At 46.4% G+C, this 18,949-nt stretch overlaps 6 protein-coding genes across 6 annotated transcripts; 3 read left to right on the top strand and 3 right to left on the bottom strand.

Annotated features, from left to right (window-relative positions):
* Positions 1 to 1,224: 1,224 nt before the first annotated feature.
* On the top strand, positions 1,225 to 3,891 carry AWJ20_584 (putative carboxylic ester hydrolase; the record flags this gene model as incomplete). The annotated part of the gene is made up of 1 exon (XM_018882532.1): positions 1,225 to 3,891. The coding sequence occupies one exon, from the start codon at positions 1,225 to 1,227 to the stop codon at positions 3,889 to 3,891; it is 2,667 nt and encodes an 888-aa protein (XP_018734811.1).
* Positions 3,892 to 4,326: 435 nt separating this feature from the next.
* SFM1 (Sfm1p) lies at positions 4,327 to 4,755 on the bottom strand (the record flags this gene model as incomplete). The annotated part of the gene is made up of 1 exon (XM_018882531.1): positions 4,327 to 4,755. The coding sequence occupies one exon, from the start codon at positions 4,753 to 4,755 to the stop codon at positions 4,327 to 4,329; it is 429 nt and encodes a 142-aa protein (XP_018734810.1).
* Positions 4,756 to 5,158: 403 nt separating this feature from the next.
* On the top strand, positions 5,159 to 6,319 carry AWJ20_582 (uncharacterized protein; the record flags this gene model as incomplete). The annotated part of the gene is made up of 1 exon (XM_018882530.1): positions 5,159 to 6,319. One exon carries the CDS (start codon positions 5,159 to 5,161, stop codon positions 6,317 to 6,319), a length of 1,161 nt encoding a protein of 386 aa, XP_018734809.1.
* An 879-nt stretch (positions 6,320 to 7,198) lies between these two features.
* On the bottom strand, positions 7,199 to 11,803 carry APM4 (Apm4p; the record flags this gene model as incomplete). The annotated part of the gene is made up of 2 exons (XM_018882529.1): positions 7,199 to 8,689; positions 11,048 to 11,803. 2 exons carry the CDS (start codon positions 11,801 to 11,803, stop codon positions 7,199 to 7,201), a joined length of 2,247 nt encoding a protein of 748 aa, XP_018734808.1.
* A 3,031-nt stretch (positions 11,804 to 14,834) lies between these two features.
* Positions 14,835 to 16,050, top strand: AWJ20_580 (uncharacterized protein; the record flags this gene model as incomplete). The annotated part of the gene is made up of 2 exons (XM_018882528.1): positions 14,835 to 14,889; positions 15,080 to 16,050. 2 exons carry the CDS (start codon positions 14,835 to 14,837, stop codon positions 16,048 to 16,050), a joined length of 1,026 nt encoding a protein of 341 aa, XP_018734807.1.
* A 1,509-nt stretch (positions 16,051 to 17,559) lies between these two features.
* AWJ20_579 (uncharacterized protein) lies at positions 17,560 to 18,753 on the bottom strand (the record flags this gene model as incomplete). Its single annotated transcript, XM_018882526.1, has 1 exon — positions 17,560 to 18,753. The coding sequence occupies one exon, from the start codon at positions 18,751 to 18,753 to the stop codon at positions 17,560 to 17,562; it is 1,194 nt and encodes a 397-aa protein (XP_018734806.1).
* Positions 18,754 to 18,949: the final 196 nt, after the last annotated feature.

Below are 18,949 nucleotides of genomic sequence, written 5' to 3'. Positions count from 1 at the left end.
AAGTTCTCCTCAGACCTTCCTCCAAGGTCATCATCAAGTTCCTCACTGTCATCCAAAAGCACGGTAAGTTTTTTCTGATGAGTTTTGGTGTTTCTAGGTTTATCCATTTTACTGTTGAATGTGGTTTCAAAATTGAAAGAGGGATTTATCAGAAGAGAAAATTTTTTCTATGTATTGATTGTATTGTTCCACTCGAGCTGATAACTGGATGGATTGTCAGTTGACCATCTCTCTCTGTCTTTTAAGTGCTCGAAATAATAATTTGGGAGAATGCTTCTTACACGTTGATGCTGCTCTCCTAGCGGCTTGGACGTTTACTTTCTCTTGACATCTTTTTTGCTTTTTTATTTTTTTTTCTCTTCTGGTATCTCCCTTATCATTTCTGGTTCATCTTGTTTGATGGTGAATGTGGATGGATTTCGATCACCAAATAATTAGTTCAATACTGGTCAGCAATACTAACAAGAGATAGGATACATTGACGACTTCGAGTTCGTTGACGACCACCGTTCCGGTAAGATCGTTGTCCAACTTAACGGACGTCTTAACAAGGTCGGTGTCATCTCCCCCCGTTTCAACGTCCGTATCGACGACATTGAGAAGTGGGTCACCAACCTCCTACCCTCCAGACAATTCGGTTACATCATCTTGACCACCTCTGCTGGTATCATGGACCACGAGGAGGCTCGTAGAAAGCACGTTGCCGGTAAGATCCTTGGTTTCGTTTACTAAATTAATCGCCAACTACCGATTGTTTAGTTTATGTATATCATGAACCCCAAAAAATAAAAGCTTTTTTTTGTTTTATGTCCTGTATTTAATTATTTTAACGAATTCAAATGTTTTAAAGAGCACGTTTCATTGAAATAAAATAATAATAATAACAACAACACTTCTCGGGGTCTGGGCCTTCCTCCGGCGGCTGGGGCTGTGCCCAAGACCCCGTTGCTCCACTCGCTACGCTCGTGTCGTTACCTCTACGATCCCAGCCATCTCCTGCGAAGCAGGAGCACGGGGTCTGGGGCGTAGCCCCAGCCGCCGGAGGCATCAACCCCCTGAACCAGCTGTTGTTGAACCCAGGGGTAATTCGTTGGGCCGCGCTGGCGGAAGGTATGTGATATATGCGGGGAGAAGTGAGATCATCTCATCTCATCAGATAGGACTGGTCGACGTTTAATTTTCTACTGGTGTAGGGTAGGTCCCTGTATTTATGATATCGCGCCAATGGGAATACTGGTGACTTCAGCAACTCGGGTTGTGCGAAAGACGACGAGGACTGGAGCCAATCGTGTGATTCCAGTCTGTGTTCGTCTTTTCGACCGCCGTGGACTGAGTGGATCAGGGCCGAGGTTAACTTCAGATGACAAAGATGTGCTCAAGGTGGCCTGGTATTATGCCACAGATGTGCCGAAGTCCAAGCCAGAATATTTCAATTGGACTCCAACGACTACTGCTTCGAAATTTAGCGTGTTTTCAGAAAAGGATTCCGCGCGCTTAGAGGCAGCGTATCAGCGGATCAAGCTCGAACGAAAACGGGCCGAAGACTCGAAATTAGATCCAAAACTCTTAGATATTAATATGGATGAAGATGATGAGTTTGTAGATAAACAGTCTATTGGGTCAGCAACGCCAACTTCTCGACCAATTGACCATCCTCCTGTACCGGTTAAGGAAGATGGATTGTTTCTAGTGGATCTGGACAAACGCGAGCTACGGCCATGCTATTGGGATGGTCCTGTGTACGATGTTCGCCGAGGTACTTGGTTTTACTCAGGGTCGAAACTTGTACCGTGTCCAGAAAATCTGGCTGCTGATTTAGAATCTGCGTACCAGAAAGAACTCGGTCGGTTGAAGAGACTCAAGGTTCTAGAAACCCAATTAGCGAACGCAGAAAAATTAAAGACAAAGAATAGCCAAGGAGATCAGAATGATGATGTCGCGAAAGATAATGACAATGTCGAACCTGTTGAAACAGGTACGTCTGGGAAACTGGTAATTTCCAAGCTCAGTTCAGATCTAAAAAGTGAAAAGGCAAAGGGTTCGTATGCTATCGAGTGTAATGAAGATCCACAAATCGATGTTGTAAAGTTCTCTGATGAGTCGCCATCTGTTGCATACGGTTACAAATCATTGTCGTCCGGCGTGCTTCAAAAAATAGCATCCACTTTAGGAGGATCGTCGACGAAGTTGTTACGAGGATACCGGTCAAAGGGAGATGAGCGAGACAAAGAGAAAGAGCCACAGTCTCTTGCTGATGAGCCTAAAACTACTACATATTCCTCACCCCTGTTGACTGCCATGGCTAATTCGGGAGCTTCAACTAACACAATTTCGAAAATCGAAGACACTTTTCTTCCTTGGTCAGCGAAAAGTTCAGAGTCAAAAATGGAAGAGCAGATGAAAAACGACTATGATGAGTCAAATGATGGCCACGAAAATGGCCCTGAGGGTCCAGTTGATCATTTGGTTTTATGTATCCATGGTATTGGCCAGAAACTCAGTCAGAAAGTCGACTCTGTGAATTTTGTTCACGATATAAACATGTTCCGTAAACTCACTAAGACGCTACAGTCAGGTGATTCTCCAATCAACTTTTCGTCCCCAATAACGGGCGAAGAAGAGGATGGGGAAGATGGAGATGTCCACCAGAATGCTGATAACAGTGAAGCAGGTCAGAAAGCAGACGAAACTTTTAATTCAACTAAGCAGAAAGAAGACCCAGAAAAACAACATGGTTCTTCCCAAAACTCAAAAGATAATCCTACTAAAACCAGTACGGGGAACTCTAAACGGAAGCGGAATCGCGTTCAGGTTCTTCCGGTGCTCTGGAGACATGACATGAGCTTTGGACGAAAAGCAAGCTCGGATCAAAAAGAGTTCTTGTCAGTTCAGGACATCAATGTAGAAGGCATTCCAGCTATACGAACCTTGTTCAGTGACGTAATAGCAGATTTCTTACTGTTCAGCGAGCCTGTTCACAAGAAACAAATGCTGGAAATCGTCACCTACCAACTTAATAGAATCTATCGCGAATTTTGCAAACACAACCCGATATTTGCAAAGAATCCCAAGGTGTCCATAATAGCACACTCACTTGGATCAGTCATTGGCTACGAAGCACTGCGAGCTGCCCACAAAGTCCAGAAACAGCGTAAACAACCACCGCCCAGCAGTTTCACTACCAGCAGCAGCTCTAAGGACTCGTCATTACCGCCAGCACCTCCATCAAGCACATATCTTGAGTTTCAAGTATCAAATTATATCACCATTGGCAGTCCACTAGGACTGTTCCTGCTGATTGGAGGTAGTACCATTAGACCAGAAGAACTCAATATCGGGGCCATGTACAATTTGTTTCATCCATCTGACCCTATTAGTTACCGAGTAGAACCTCTAGTTACACCATATGCTGCGAAACTGAAACCTGTGCCAATACCATTCACCAAAGGAGGATTGACGACGCAAATCCAGGAACTAAGTGAACTGGGATCTAAAATTAGCCAAAGTGCATCAATGATGTGGAGCAATATCACATCTTCGCTGACAAAGTCGGATCTCCTTGAACAAATCAAAAAGACAGACGAAGAAGAGGCAGCCGTCGCTGCTGCTGCCGCCGCTCTACGTGCAAAGGCCGAATCGAAAGAAGACTCGGACGACTCTTCTGCTAAATCCGATACCCAACAACGACAAAAGGACCTACCTTCAGAACAACTGGATGTGGTCAACACGAAACTAAAAGCTCTAAACCCTGCGGGCAGATTAGACTATGTGCTACAAGAGGGCGTGCTGGATATCTCGATCCTATCGGCAATTGCCAGCCATGTATCATACTTCGAGACCGAGGACATCGCCAACTTCGTTCTACAGATTCTATACAAGCATGCAAAATAATAATGTAAATAATGTACTATAAACAAAAAACCGTCTCTCATTTAAAGAAGATCATCCAAAGACTTTTGCGAGTCTCTTTTGATGACTTCAAACATTCCCTGCTAATGTTAATACTTTTGGTCTTGCCAAATATGCCTCCGGTGGCTGGGGCTCCGCCCAGACCCCGCTGCTCCTCTCGCTTCGCTCGAGTCGTGCGTCGGGAAAGGCCATATATATTTAGTTTGGTGAAGGTGCTTTTTGGGGGTTGGACTTACTTTGGGCAGGATTGGCTGGCCGGTCGTCTTATCTTTGACATATCTGAATGGCATCTCAGTCGACTCGTGCTTGTTGAATTTCAACTCGGGGAAATCGATATAGTCAATGTCGTCAAGTGGTTCTGTCAGATGTTAGTGAACTGTTGGACATGACATGGATAATGTTAACCATTCAATAGAATCATAAATACGTACTTTGCTCGCTGAGAACAATATTGGTCACTCGGACGGCAGTATCGGTGGTCATTTGGGTCTTGCCGAGGTGACGACCAACATAACCATGCTTCCTTAGTTCACCAGTTCTGTCTCGTGGAGGATGGTCTCCTAGAATTCCTCCAAACAGGAAGTAATCGAATTTTTCATTATCCTCGGGAACCAATTCTTGAGTAGCGGCTGGATCAAGCAAACACACTCTTTCGGCAGTGAAAGCTGGGTCAATATTGGCAAATTTCGTAATATCGTGATGCGTCCATTGAATACCTGCGGCAATTAACTCTTGAGGTACTTCGACCGACTGGGCGATAGAGGTGAGGAACAGATTTTCTCCGCCAATATCTCTGGCAATTGCGAGGTACTCAAGACGAGTCCACTCAGAGAATCCTTCTTCCATATGCTCAATGATATACTTCATCGTAATTATTGGTTTCTTTTTTGTTTACTTTAACGAATGCTTCTAAGATTGCTAAATATCTTTGATCAGATCACAGCCTGCATGAATTTTTGTCATGCGGCTTCCGAGACCCTGCATGGACCCTTACGAAACCAGCATCCCTGAACCTGCGAACAAAATTATTAGCTCTCAAGTGAGTTCAAGCTAAATTTCTATCACAAATGACATTAGAGTTTTGGTAACCATATTATATATTTTTTTCATAGTTTATTCTGTTTATATGGATATGATAAGAGGGTGATTATCGGGTTATTGGAAAGTAAGTTCGCTGGGATAATCGGATCAGAAGTGAAAAATACGTGACCTGCAGCTGGTTCATCTTGTAAACATCCGGCTTAATTCAATGTTTGGAACTACTTTTGAATATGGATTAGCACGATCCAGAACGATAATGGTACCAGGGACGCTCAATACAGCTCTTCGCTTGAGGAATCTTCATACAAGCATAGTTGCAGCTGCGAACGATTCGAAAGTCACTGCAAATGCTAGTGTAATTCATAGTTGGATCTATCAACAGCATGTCAACAGTCCAAGCCACCCTTCTAAAGTCAATGCCCCAGAGAGTTTAGCACTCATTGAATCGGTAGAGGAAATTGCTGCAAATAAACATAACAATGTTATTGGCAAGATATTGGCTTCGGGAAAGAGATTCGTCAAGTTGTACAAGTCAGGTATTACAAATGTATATAAGAACCACAAGACATGTCGAGCACTGAAAATGAAGTACAAATTCAAAAATCTTCCAGAACTCACGAAGTATATCATTGATAGCGGGTTTGCCCAAGATGTTCAATCCAAAACCAAGTCGATAGAAAAGGAACCAGTCAAGCCACTATCAGTATCTGAGACTCATATAACTCGCTCTGAGTATATGATCCTTCAGCGAACCGCTCGCGACATTCGCAAAGTGCCACTTTTTGCTGTAGTATTTGCAGTATTCTTTGAAACAACCCCGCTACTGTTGATGTTGTTTCCAAAACTAGCTCCATCCACGTGTATGTCTCCTTCATATATAGAAAAGGAGATCAAGAAGACCGAGGATAAGATTATCTCTCTCAAGCCATCTACTAGTAATACCTCCACTTTGACAGAGAATACTACAGGTACAACCGAAAGTACTGCTGATGCAGAATCCACTATTTCAAATTTAGATTTGGACAAGATGTACTCAAGATCTGTTTATATGCTTTCTCGTGCGGAACTAGAGTCACTATCTAGTGCCTTAGTATTTCCTACATCCTCCATACCACTCCAGAAACTGTACTCTGACACCAAATTGCGTTTGTTAATCAAGGCCCAAATCGATGAAATTCGGGCCGACAACATCCTTCTTAGCCGATTCGGAAGCACCAGGGCTCTTGACAGTCGCGAGCTCCGATTGGCCTGTCACGCACGAGGAGTCTCCATCACCGGCAAGACAGACGACGAGCTTCGCACCAAATTGCTGCTCTGGATGACAACTTTTGCTGACAAAAACTACGATGCCGGATATTTTTTTGCATAGACTCCATAGACCATTTGTACATACTTCAAAGCTGGGCTAGTGCCTCCGGCGGCCGGGGCTCTGCCCCAGACCCCGTAGCTCCTGCTTCGCAGGATAACGCGAGGACCCTCAACGCAACGACTCGAGCGCAGCGAGAGGAGCAGTGGGGTCTGGGGCGAAGCCCCTGCCGCCGATGGCAGGGAGGGGTCTGAGCACCTTGATATTATGGTGAGGCAGAAAGTAAGACAAAAATTAATATTAATTATTAACATAGACATAATTACAATAAACCCAAACTCCAAATTCATACAAAGTCATCACAATCATAAAAATAAAATAAAAAATGGGCTGTCAAGTTCAATCAATCTCGAGTGCGGTTACCACCAGTAAGTGTAGAATGTTGGATAATGCCATGTCATTGTAAGGGGTACTATTCAAAGTTCATTGATCAGGTGCCAGTGTCAACACCAAGGGCTCAATGTCTGTTCTGCTTATCGTCCGTCCATAGAAATTTGAGCCTTGACTCCAGTTCCAAAATGTCGCTAAGGAAGCGCCGCAATTGGAAGGATCAAGAATCTCCAGGAGTAAACTGGCAAGGAGCCAGGTCTACAATAGTCTAACGGTCTAAATCGTCGTCTGCTCGCGGTGTGCGAGGCGACTGATGTAGTGAACAACAAGGGACGATGAGCGAATTGCAAGACAAGGAGCCTGTGAACCAATGAATGACGTGCGAAATAGCCGGGACTCGGGATGACCTCGACCGAAATCGCAAATCCGAAAGGAAATCAAAGTGACTACCAATCCAATAGTACCATAAAGAAATGAAATGACAAACAAGGCATTGGGTGCCTTGGATAATGCTAAACTGACCAGCTGACCGCAAATATTGAAAGAATGAACTCAACAGCGTGTGACCACAGGTCTGCTCGGTCCATTGACCGAGGCAAACTGGCGAAGATCCTTGAAAGTGGAGTGTCCAGAAATTAGTGATCTGATACTACCAACCACTCTCTTGACCCGACTAGAGGGGCAGAGGGCAATACTAAGGCCAACTGAGGATCTTTCTTCACCAGTAAGAGGGTCACACTCAAGCCCAACCAGTAATGAATAATCTAGAATATTGTGTCTCTTCAACATCTTGGCATCACCACGAACCTGACCAACGATATGCTCTCGCACATTCTCTGGCAAATGAAAATACTTGTCATTAAGGCGATTGAGATCCTTGATAACCACACGAGGGAATCCATTAAGGTCGCCATCAGTCGATGCCCTGAGTTTGAACAAAGTGTCATTGTTCTTGTCAACTAAACTTTTCGTGACAACAAAATGTGTTTCCTTTCCATTCTCCCAAATAGTGTAGTGTCCCAGGTAGGGAGGAAGTCGTGTCAATAAGTCTCTGACATGGGTGTAGTAGTCATCGAGAAACTTAAAATCAGAGATCATCTGGTACTCCTTGCGCTTGAGCGTCTTAATATTGAATTTTCCATCAGTAGTAACAAATTCGGAGCCAGTTCTCTCGGTAATAGCAGCATCCAAAGACTGTAAATCAAATGAACTCATCAATTCGTCGTGGTCAACTCCACAGACGGCCCGGATTTGATTGTAAACAACGGGCGAATGAACTCCAAGAATGGCACCACTCTGAAGTTGGTACTTCTTAACTTCATAGACGGAAGAATGAGGTACCCCAGGAGCATACAATGGAGGGTTGGCACAAAGACCAGTAAGGATTCCAGTAAATAGAGTGGATCCAGAAATAGAGGGGCGTTTGCCAAATGCCAACTTGGATTTAAAAGAAGCCATTTTGGATACTTTCTCTGGCATATCAAACAATATCTCTTCAATAATAATTCCCAAGTTCTCGAAAGTTTTGTCGACCCGGGTAAGAGCACATTCGAGCTCTAGCTCAACTGAAGCAATAGGGGCATCAGGAGCATTCATAGAATTAATAGTTTCAATGTCGTCAGAGGCATTAATAAACACACGGTTTAAATAAGCGTCATCGTCTTCTTTAGCACAATCAGGGATGCCAGTAAAAAATGGATCGTCAGGAAGCAAAGTGGGCACCTCACCACAAAGGAAGCCTTTAGAGTCTTTAGACGCGGAATAATCATCAGGAGCAAAGTTCAACAAAAGCTCTTCACAATCAGTCTCTTCATCATCTTCGACAACCTGGGTAGATACTGTGAGGGGCTTGCTTGATTCAGCGGAAAAGTCATAACCAATAGGAAATTGAATAGTCTTGTGGTAAGCAAAAGCAGAACGTCTAGCAGGACGACGATTCTCTATCTCACCCAAGTTACCATAATAAGTGCCAGAACCAGGACGGCGAACGTCATTCAAAACAGGGCGACGAGGAAACTTGCGAACCGGTCTTTTAGACTCAAGCTAACCCTGCTCAAGAGGGAAGCGAAAGGTGGAATCAAGTTGACCGAAACTGCCCATTTTGTAAATAAAAACAGGCAGTAATAAAATAAAAGAATAATCGAGTTGAAAAACGCTGGTTAAAAAGATCTTAAAACAATACTGGTGTGCAGACTTAGCAGGCAGAATTGTTCGAATAGACGAAGAGAAAAGAAGAAGAGGAAGAGAAGTCTGCAGCGACTCCTGTTGCTTATATAGACCAAGCCCAGAGTCCCATAATTTTTAAGCTGGGTTGCACAGCCCCCATAACTTTTAGTTTTTAAGAGGGGGATAACATTTTGGTTGATACTTCTTTGGCTTTTGGGTATTTATTTGTTCGAAAAAACTTGAAGACGAACAGTCAGACTACTAAAATAACCGGAAGTGCTACATAAAAGTCAATCTCAGGGGAATGTTTACAGTTCACTTCACGAACCTCGTCGACGTGAAAGCATCACGTGACAAAACATGCACACTAAGATCACATGTTCTATGATTTTGGGATATATGGCCCTGACAGATATAAGAGCTGGTTAATTCAAGCTAGAAGGAGGGTTTGTTAACGTGTCTCTGCAACTTTGCTCAATTTTGAGGTTCTTTTTCGAGACTGTTTCTTACTGAGAAGAGTCAAAAAAGCGGTTAAGACTAAGAATCTGAAGAGGGCTCAATATGCATGAACCAGATATAGGTCAAATATAACAGAGAGCAGCCTATCCCAAGACATTTGAGGGAGGAACTAATAAATAAACCATATGCATATCAAAATATGCTAAATACAAAGTGATGTGGTAAATTTTATGGACAAGAAATAGCTACTCACTGAAACACAACAATGCACGATATAAAGTTATCATGCAAGGTCGTTGCATAGTGATGCATCTAGTAATTTCAGGGGCACAATAAATACTTTAGATGGACACTGAGCTCTATTGACTAACTACTATCTGATAAGATACCTCTAATATCAACTTGAGAATTTGAATGACTCTGACTTCTATCCGTCAAGTAAAGTTCGAATATCTGGAAATATTAGTTCGTTAAATGCCTACACGAGACAGCCCTTGGGACAGGAAGTGAACACTAGTTTGGCACAAGTAGTTGGATATACAAGTCTTGGTATCAATCCAGGAGAATCAATAAAGTAATCCAACCACTTAAGCTTTAACCTGGAGTTGCTTATATTCACCTCTGATCACTAGAAATTACGCCATATCACCATGTATAGCGGTTTGGAAGGTGACTGTGAATGACCAAGACTCGATATACCGGATCAGCTTATAACTGAGCACAATTGGCCAGTGTATTGCCTTGACATTCTGCTTCAGTGCTTTCGATGCATAAACCATTATTTCATGTACATGTATGTTTAAGTACTTTCTCATGAACATTTTTCCTGTTCCTCTTTAGATTACTTTTAGGTTCATTGTTAGTATTCCTAGCTTTCCAATTATTATCTCATTGGAATATTCTTGAAAATCCTTGAATTCGTCTAAAAGAAAAAGAAAAATTAGAAAACGGAAATAGAAATGAAAACAAATCTCCACAAATAAGAAAATACATGTTGATGGATCGTGCAGAGGATCTGATATAGATGTAGATGACTCGACGACTAATATTTGATCGTGCAGAGGATCTGGCATGGGATGTAGACAACTCGACATGGGCTTGTCCGACTAATATCTGATCGTGCAGAGGATCTGGCGAGGGATGTAGATAATTCAACATGGGCTTGTCCGACAAATATCTAATCGTGCAGAGGGTCTGGCATGGATGTAGATGACTCGATACAAGTTTGCCCGACTAATATCTGATCGTGCAGAGGATCTGGCATTGATAAAGTTGAGTCGACCTTGATATCAGTAATTCCAGAGGACAGTATGAATTGGATCACTCAATAAGCTGTCCAGAATAAATATCTCGAATAATATAACGAAGTAGGGTCTCCAGCTGATCGCGTCCCAGTCCCCGTGGCTCCTGCTTCGCAAGAGATTGCGAGGGCCCTCCACGCTACGACTCGAGCGCAGCGAGAGGAGCAACGGGGTCTGGGGCGGAGCCCCAGCCGCCGGAGGCAGCCGTCAGTAGTGCAAAATCACGTATTTAGAACCGGATCTCGTAAGACCCGGCCCGAACTATATATCGGACCCACTTGAGGGTAGTGTAGTTAGATTTCTCAAATATCTTGAGGTATCGCACGACGATGCCCGAGCTGGTGAACATGTTGAGCGAGAAGTCCATGGAGATGGGAGGCCGTGACCAGGGCTTGCGATTGGTGGTCGGGGTGAGCTCGACTTGAGCAGTCAGTGAACACTCATTGCCGCCGGTGAATCGGTTGATGCGCCATACGAGCTGGTTTTCAGATGGGTCGTACTTGACTCGGCCGTTAGAGCATGATTGCGATGTGGATGCAGTGTTCAAGGGAGTGGGGATTTTGATGACCACGTCAGTGGCATAGAGTTTTGATCCAAAATTGGCTTTGACGACAATTTCGTATTCGACCTTTGTCTGACCGATTTCTGTCACTTGAGGTACTAGTTTGAAGGGCAGATTGATATTCTCAACTGCTCTGTATCTCATAAGTTCAAATTCTCCATCAGGAGGAATAAATGATATAATTCTGTTCTCGTCAAACGAACCCAGTTTAACACACTGGTGGAATTGACAGTCTTCCAAAGTAACTGACCCAGCAGCTGCTCGGCCACTAGTAGATCGATTCGACAAGGCACTACTGCCATTACTGCCACTCGATCCATTACTACTACCTCCATTACCAAAAGAACCGATTCTACTGCCTCTTCTAGACAGTCTACTTCCACCACCACCCGAATTACTAGAACTACTGCTGTCACTGTTATCCAATCCATAATAATCGTCATCATCCGCACCAGTATCCAGCAGCAGACTGTCATTAAGACCAAATTTACACTCTGGTAAGCCTGACAATTGAGTTTTCAATTGAATATGGCCATTAACATCAGCTTTCAAAATAGCACCTGATGCACTTAATAGCAAATTGACATCTTCATAAACATCCACAAACACCTCGTTCTTCCTATACTTGATATCGGGTCTTCTCCACGAAATAGCTCCAGTAGCTTGCATAGTAATCTTAGAATCAGCACTACTCGACGAATTAACAGATTTGATGCCTTCTGTTGTAATATACTGTTTCAAGGTATCAGTTTCAGTATTCTGAGGATAACCAAAGTCAATGATCTCGTCTAAAAGCTCATAAATCAGAGTGAAATTGTTCTTCACAGCATTTTCATCGAACTTATTGAAATAGCTCGTCCCCAATGCAACAAATTTATAAAGAAACTCGAAAACCAGACCTGCATCGACATTCGACCGAGTGATGCCTACAATGTACAAGTTCTCATGTTTAACATGCAAAAACGAAGTCGACCCCAGCGTCAGCACCGGAGACTTTGCCTGTCCCAGAGTTAGAATCCCAATACCCCATTCTACCCAACTCCCCAAACAACTCCTGCGAAGCAGGAGCCACGGGGTCTGGGGCAGAGCCCCAGCCGCCGGAGGCAGTCTTCCTCCCGTCAACCGGTGACTCCGCGACAAATGCCACGTACCTCTGGATTGGATATGACCTGGATCCGGAACACATCCGCGATAGTCCGTCGAAGCCCGTCGCGGTACAGCCGCGATATCAGCACCTCGCCCTTCTGATTATACACAATTATTGCCGAAATCATCTCTGTCTCTCTCTACCCCCAAGCTTTCCACTCCCGAGATGACAATCACCGGCCCCTGCATCACCGGTCGCGAAGCGCAAAAACGGCCGCTTATGGTACCCCCACCTGCGCCAGGGGGGTCCTGCCTCCGGCGGCTGGGCTCCGCCCAGACCTGGTTGTGCTCGCTTCGCGAGCGGCGCGGGGTGTCCAGGAGCTCTGTCCGGGGGTTCAGAGTACACTCACGGTTCAGTTGAGATGGTTTGGGGGCGGTCCCCAACTGTCGGCAGGCCTACCCCACAGCAGTGGGCACGCGACAAAGCTCGCGAAGCGAGCACAACCAGGTCTGGGCGGAGCCCAGCCGCCGGAGGCACGTCCCAGCCGTCAGTGTCCAGGAAATGCAATTTATTAACTTTTGAGATAAATATAGTCGTGGCTGCGGTGGACCGGGCGACGGGGACCGAGAATGCGGGGGTCTATTTTCGCGGATGCTGGAGGTCGGGGGTCGAAATGCTCGTCCAGCACCAGCGATGATTGTGGTCCGGGTCCATTTCGGTAGTCGAAGTCTGATACCCAGTCGTGGTCGTATGAAATGGATGAGGAAGCTGGGATGCTGGATGTGGCAGTTTGGGGGTGGCTGTAGGGCTGTTGTTGCTGTAGGGTGAGGATGGCGTCGTCCGGACAAAAGAGCCGGATCATATATGCGAGATGCGTCCATGCATGTCTCCGCATTTCGATGCTGCGGAGTGTCGGGCGTATCCCGAGATGCACGACTTCCAAAAAAAAATAATAGAATGAAAGATTAAGGTACGCCATTCATTCTCAGGGCAGAAGTCGCAGCATAATCTGACACAACCCAACCAGATCAGCCCTGAAACACCGAAAACCGGTCGAAAAAACACACCTGTAAAAACATTCCCACAAAATGACCTACCATGAGCGCGAAAGCGAAATTGATCAGTGACCGGGCTACTCCAAACACCGACTTGCCAAATACCACTATCATACTGACTGGCGCGTTAACAAGTAACACCAGCGAAGGCGGCTGGAACGCCTGTAATTTAACTGATGAAGACAATTTGCCGGTGGTGCTGTAATAGCTTCTTAAAAAAGGGAAAAACTGGTCCTACTGAGTGTGTTCTGGTTCTTAAAAACAGGACCGGAGCGAAGTGGACCGTGACAAATTCTCAGTCAATTTTGTCAGTTGGCTGCTGCTACTGCTGTTGCTGTGAATACAGGTCGAATCCAGCCAAGATCTGGGGTAAAAGCAAAAGGACGACAAAACCCCAATGCGAAGGAATCGGCCTATATATATGAAAAGCCCGGACTTGACCCCCCGACCTGTGACTTTCAGAGTCTGCAGCAGACCGCCGTTTGTCAAGCATCAACACTGCAGCGTCGGGTGAATACTGCATTTCCGCGATTTAGCCTGATTATGCGTGATGCATATCTATCTTCCCGCGTGCCTGCTGGTAACGTGATAACACCGTTTGCGCCATTCCACGAGGGGGGGTTCTTCCGGGGGAGTGAATGTGCCTCCGGCGGCTGGGGCTCTGCCCCAGACCCCGTGGCTCCTCTCGCTTCGCTCGAGTCGGGCTTGGGGGTGTGGGCTGGCTGGGGGGTCGGTGGTGTTCGGGGTGTTGGGGGTGGAGAGTGTGGTTGAGGGGGGCACTCAGTAGCTGTTTGGTGTGGAAATTGGTGGTGATAATGAGCGTGTATTGCTGGGTGTGTGAACGAGGTGGGAAAAAAACTCCGCTCTAATCTCCGCGTGGGGGTCATATGGATCTGAGGGGGTCATCGTACACATAATATTCTCAGCCAATTCATCATCCGAGACATAGCAGCTGCGTAACAAGCAAAAGAGAAGGACCATACCTATGCTGGGATGGCGGCAATAACCGCCAATTATAATTATTCTGGTTATTCACTACGATTGTTATAAGATTCAACCCATATTGGGGGCACATCACCCCCACCCTGACCGTTTCCCAGTCTCCCCAGTCTCTCCTTCTCCCACTACCCACAAACCACGCCATCCACCCCTCCCAACGCCAGCCCGTCACCCCATACCCGACTCGAGCGCAGCGAGAGGAGCCACGGGGTCTGGGGCGGAGCCCCAGCCGCCGGAGGCACAACCGCTTCTCCAGAAAACCCCGTTCCCGGCTGGTACCCGAGGAATTATCCGTGCATTGTGCTAGGCTGCAAACGGGCCATTGTCCCGGTAGAGGTGCATGGTGCGTCTGGTTCTATTTACATATGTAGCCACCCCCACCTGGTTACCCCACCGGTGAAATTTGGTAACCTGGGGACGAGGGGTGTGCCAGCGGGGGTGCACCATCGTCAGGGCCCTATAAAAAGGGCTCGGGTCGCCAAGTTTTGTGTTTGGCCCATTATACTTTATTAGACTGAAAAAGTTAGATAGATTTATATTTATTATTACACATACAACAATGTCTTCTCCTGTTAGATTTGCTATTCTCGGTGCAGGTATTTTTGTCAAGGAAGGTATGTTATTCAATTGGTTGTGGAAAGGGCGAAAAGATTTTTTTGGCTGTGGATATTACTTTTGATACTGTTATTGCTAGGTTTGGATTTTGCATTCTGTCTGTTCGAGGAACTGGTAGTTTGATTGTAGTCTGATCAAATTGACACAATACACAGTCAGTGGAATAAGTCGGTACTAACAGAGGTTTAGAGCACCTTCCTGCCGTTTTGGCATCGCCCAACTCAGAATTGAAGGCCATCTACTCGCGATCCATCAAGTCGGTCAAAGCTGTTTTAGAGGGTGCTACTATCAGCTCCAAGGTTGATACTTACTCCGACGATTCTGGTTCTGGCAAGGGCTTAGACGATTTGTTGGCTAGAAAGGATATCGATGCTGTCATTGTGGCTCTTCCTATCCCCATTCAACCCACTATTATCAAGAAATCGCTTGATGCTGGTAAGCACGTTCTTTCTGAGAAGCCCATTGCCAAGGATATTGCTGCTGCCAAGGAGCTGATTTCCTATGCCAAGGGTGTTAAGACCGGTGCTCTATGGGGAGTTGCTGAGAACTTCCGTTACTACCCCACCTGGACCAAGGCTGTTGAGTACAGAGAGAAGCTCGGCAAGCCCCTTTCTTTCAGACTTCAAATGGGTGGATTCGTCAAGCCCGGTGACAAGTACTACGAGACCTCGTGGCGTAAGGTCCCCGACTACCAAGGAGGTTTCTTGCTTGATGGAGGTGTTCATTTCATTGCCGGTCTTCGTAAGCTGCTCGGTGATAACAAAATTACCACTGTTTCTGCCTTTTCCAGACTCAACTACGATTACTTGGCTCCTGTCGACACTGTCAACGGTGTTGGTGTGACTGAAGACGGTACCACTGGTACTATCACCATGTCATTTGCCGATATCAAGGGTGGATACGACAACACTGTCCAATACCAAAACGGTTATGTTTCTGTTACTCCAAGTAAGGCCGAGATTGTCATTGATGGCAAGCAAGTCGACTCTGTCGAGTACACCGGCAACGGAGTCCACGAAGAGGTCGACGCTTTCGCCAAGGGCATCCACGCCGGCAAACTCGACGCTGCTCAAGCTCCCGAAGAGGCTCTCAGCGATCTCCAAATCGTCGAAGAGCTCCTCGAGTCCGCCAAAGCCGGCGGTGCTCCCAGAAAGCTCTAAACAGCTCTCTTTTTCCTTTATTTAACGAAAAGTAACCTATTTTTTGCGTGTCAGACTGCCTCCGGCGGCTGGGGCTGCGCCCCAGACCCCCCGGCTCCTCTCGCTGCGCTCGAGTCGTTGCGTGGGCGGTCGCGACTGTTGGTTGTGTGGGTGGAAGTTTGGATTTTCAGGGGAAAAGGGTGGTTTCGGAGTTAGATCTCCGAGATTGATGTGGATCGGCGGCGTGGGTTATCTTATCTTTTGGCAGCCTATTTGGTTAAATTGAACGGTGCATAAATATATAGCAAACTGCAACTGACATCAGACCACAACTTCACTTGATCCCATTCACACAAAACGCAAAATGAACTCAGTCGTGCGAGTGAGTACCCTCCTCCCTGCCCCCGTAGCAGCCCCACCCCCGAAATTTGCGCCCCTGGCAACCCCCGACGCCCGACTCGAGCGCAGCGAGAGGAGCAGCGGGGTCTGGGGCGGAGCCCCAGCCGCCGGAGGCAGACCCAATTCCCCCGAATTCCCCTAACAAAGTAGACTCTCAGTGCCGAATTGGCTGCTGCAGTGGATAAGGAGCTGATGTCGTCGGGCGGGTTCTCGATTGACCAGCTGATGGAGCTGGCAGGACTGTCGGTAGCTCAGGCTGTGTATAGAGCGCATCCACTCGAGAAGGGCCCAAATGTGCTGGTTTTGGTTGGTCCTGGCAATAACGGTAAGTTTTGAGACGGTTTATGGGTTAATGAACTCGGAAACACCGTTAATTTGGTGTGGAGAGGTGTGATACTAACGAGATCAGGAGGAGACGGACTGGTAGCAGCGCGTCATCTGCATCTGCTGGGATATAACCTCACGGTCTGGCAACCGAAGAAGTCGAAAGGCGAGCTGTTCAGTCGATTGGAAACTCAATTAAAGAATCTCGATATCCCATTTGTCGAAGATGTGGATAAAGTATACCCGAAACAGGATCACGTTGTAGACGCTCTGTTCGGGTTCTCGTTCAAACCGCCTGTACGAGACCCGTTTCCCGCCGCCATCGAGCTCATGATCCAATCGAAAATCCCCGTCACCAGCGTCGATATCCCGTCCTCCTGGGACGTCGACAACGGTCCGAACCCCGAAATCAAGTTCCACCCGGACAATCTCATCAGTCTCACGGCACCCAAACCATGCTCACGCTTCTTCACGGGCCGACACTTCGTTGGCGGCCGCTTCATCGACAAGAAATTCGCCGAAAAATACGGCTTCGACGTGCCAGCGTACAAAGGACTCGACCAGATCGTGGAGCTCACTCCCGTGGAAAAACTGTAAACTCCGGGAGGGGACATGCCTCCGGCGGCTGGGGCTCCGCCCCAGACCCTGGTTGCTCCTGCTTCGCAGGAGATGGTCGGGACCTAGACGAACCGACTCGAGCGCAGCGAGAGGAGCAGCGGGGTCTGGGGCGGAGCCCCAGCCGCCGGAGGCAGTGCCGCAGAAAGAAAATTATAAGTATTAATTATTAAATTGCAGGATTTTGGAGGATTAGAGGTCGGAGGGCTCTTCTATCTCGCCGTCGACGTGTTTTCGGGCGGTTCCGAGGCCGACAATGCCCTTGGATTGGTTCTCGCCGAGCCAGGGTTTGATGGCTTCGCCAAGGGCCGTTTGGGGAGCCGCGTAGTAGATGATCATGCCGAGGACTGTGAAGACGAATCCGACGGGGTACAGCCAGTAGACGTAGTAACCGAACACGCGGATTCCGATGAGAAGGGACCAGAAGTCGCTGGTCAGCAGTGACAGGTTGTAGAAGGCGGCAGACGACATTCGCAGCAGAATGGGACATGTCATGTACAGAAGTAGCAGTGACAGGGTGTATCCGACAAAGTATCCGGCAACAGGACCGCTCCAGGCAGCTTCTTGGATACTGGTACGCTCGAAAATGGCTACTTGGACACCGTTGATAATCACGGCCCAGAATCCTAGAAATCCTAGAACTTCGTACACAGGACGTTTGGAAACAAAGTACTCTTGAGCAGTGTTGGATACTCCGTAGAAAGCAGCTCCTAATAGCACAAACAAGTCTCCTTTAACCATATTGACAGCAGGGTAGTCTTTATCGGTGATGAAATCAGACACAACTAGAAGTGCCATACCACCAATACAAACAACAACACCAAGAAGCTGGGTCCAGTGATAACGGACCTTCAGCAAGCAAAACGAAAGGATGATAACTACTACAATGGCAAAGTTATCTAATAAAGCAGCACTTAGAATGTTGGTATAAGCATAAGCTTTGACGACAAAGTAGTTACCTTCGACATCGGCAAAAGCGAAAATGAAATATTTCCAACTATCTTTCCACAAAGTGGTGAACCATTTGCGGATTCCGTACTTGTACATGCAGAACGGAATGAAAATAAGTGCCAGAATCACATAATTGAACAGAGTTTGAAAAGCAGGAATACTATTACCTCCATTAGCCAAAAACGACGACAGAGTGTTGGTGGACACAATACTCATCGACAGGATCTGGCCATGGATGAAAATGATCCAGAAATGAGGAGTCAGTAAGAACTGGAACGGACGAAGCAATCTTCGTGTACCAGTTGGAGCCACTGATTGCGATTCTGATCCCACTGGAGTGAGATCCTCGACATCATAGGTCGGCGACGAAGGGTCCTTGGACGTTTCGTCCATAGTTTTATAATTAGATTGGTCCATACTGAGAATAGATTCCATGAATTTCAAGCTCTGGCAAAGTGATTCTGGCACTGGTAAATGATCTGGCAGCAAGTATTTTAAGATAGTCTACAACGGGGATTTTTCGTGCGACAAAAAGACCCAAAATCACCAAAGTGGTCTTTCTGTGATCCAAACTGAAAATGCGAAAAAAGTTGTGAACTTGCGGAAAGAAAAGAAAAAAAAAAAAATCACC

This window comes from Sugiyamaella lignohabitans, chromosome A, assembly GCF_001640025.1.
Source record: "Sugiyamaella lignohabitans strain CBS 10342 chromosome A, complete sequence".
NCBI classification, from domain to species: Eukaryota; Fungi; Ascomycota; class Dipodascomycetes; order Dipodascales; family Trichomonascaceae; genus Sugiyamaella; species Sugiyamaella lignohabitans.
The sequence above is the reverse complement of the archived record's forward strand: the minus strand, read 5'-3'. Positions and strand labels throughout refer to the sequence as shown.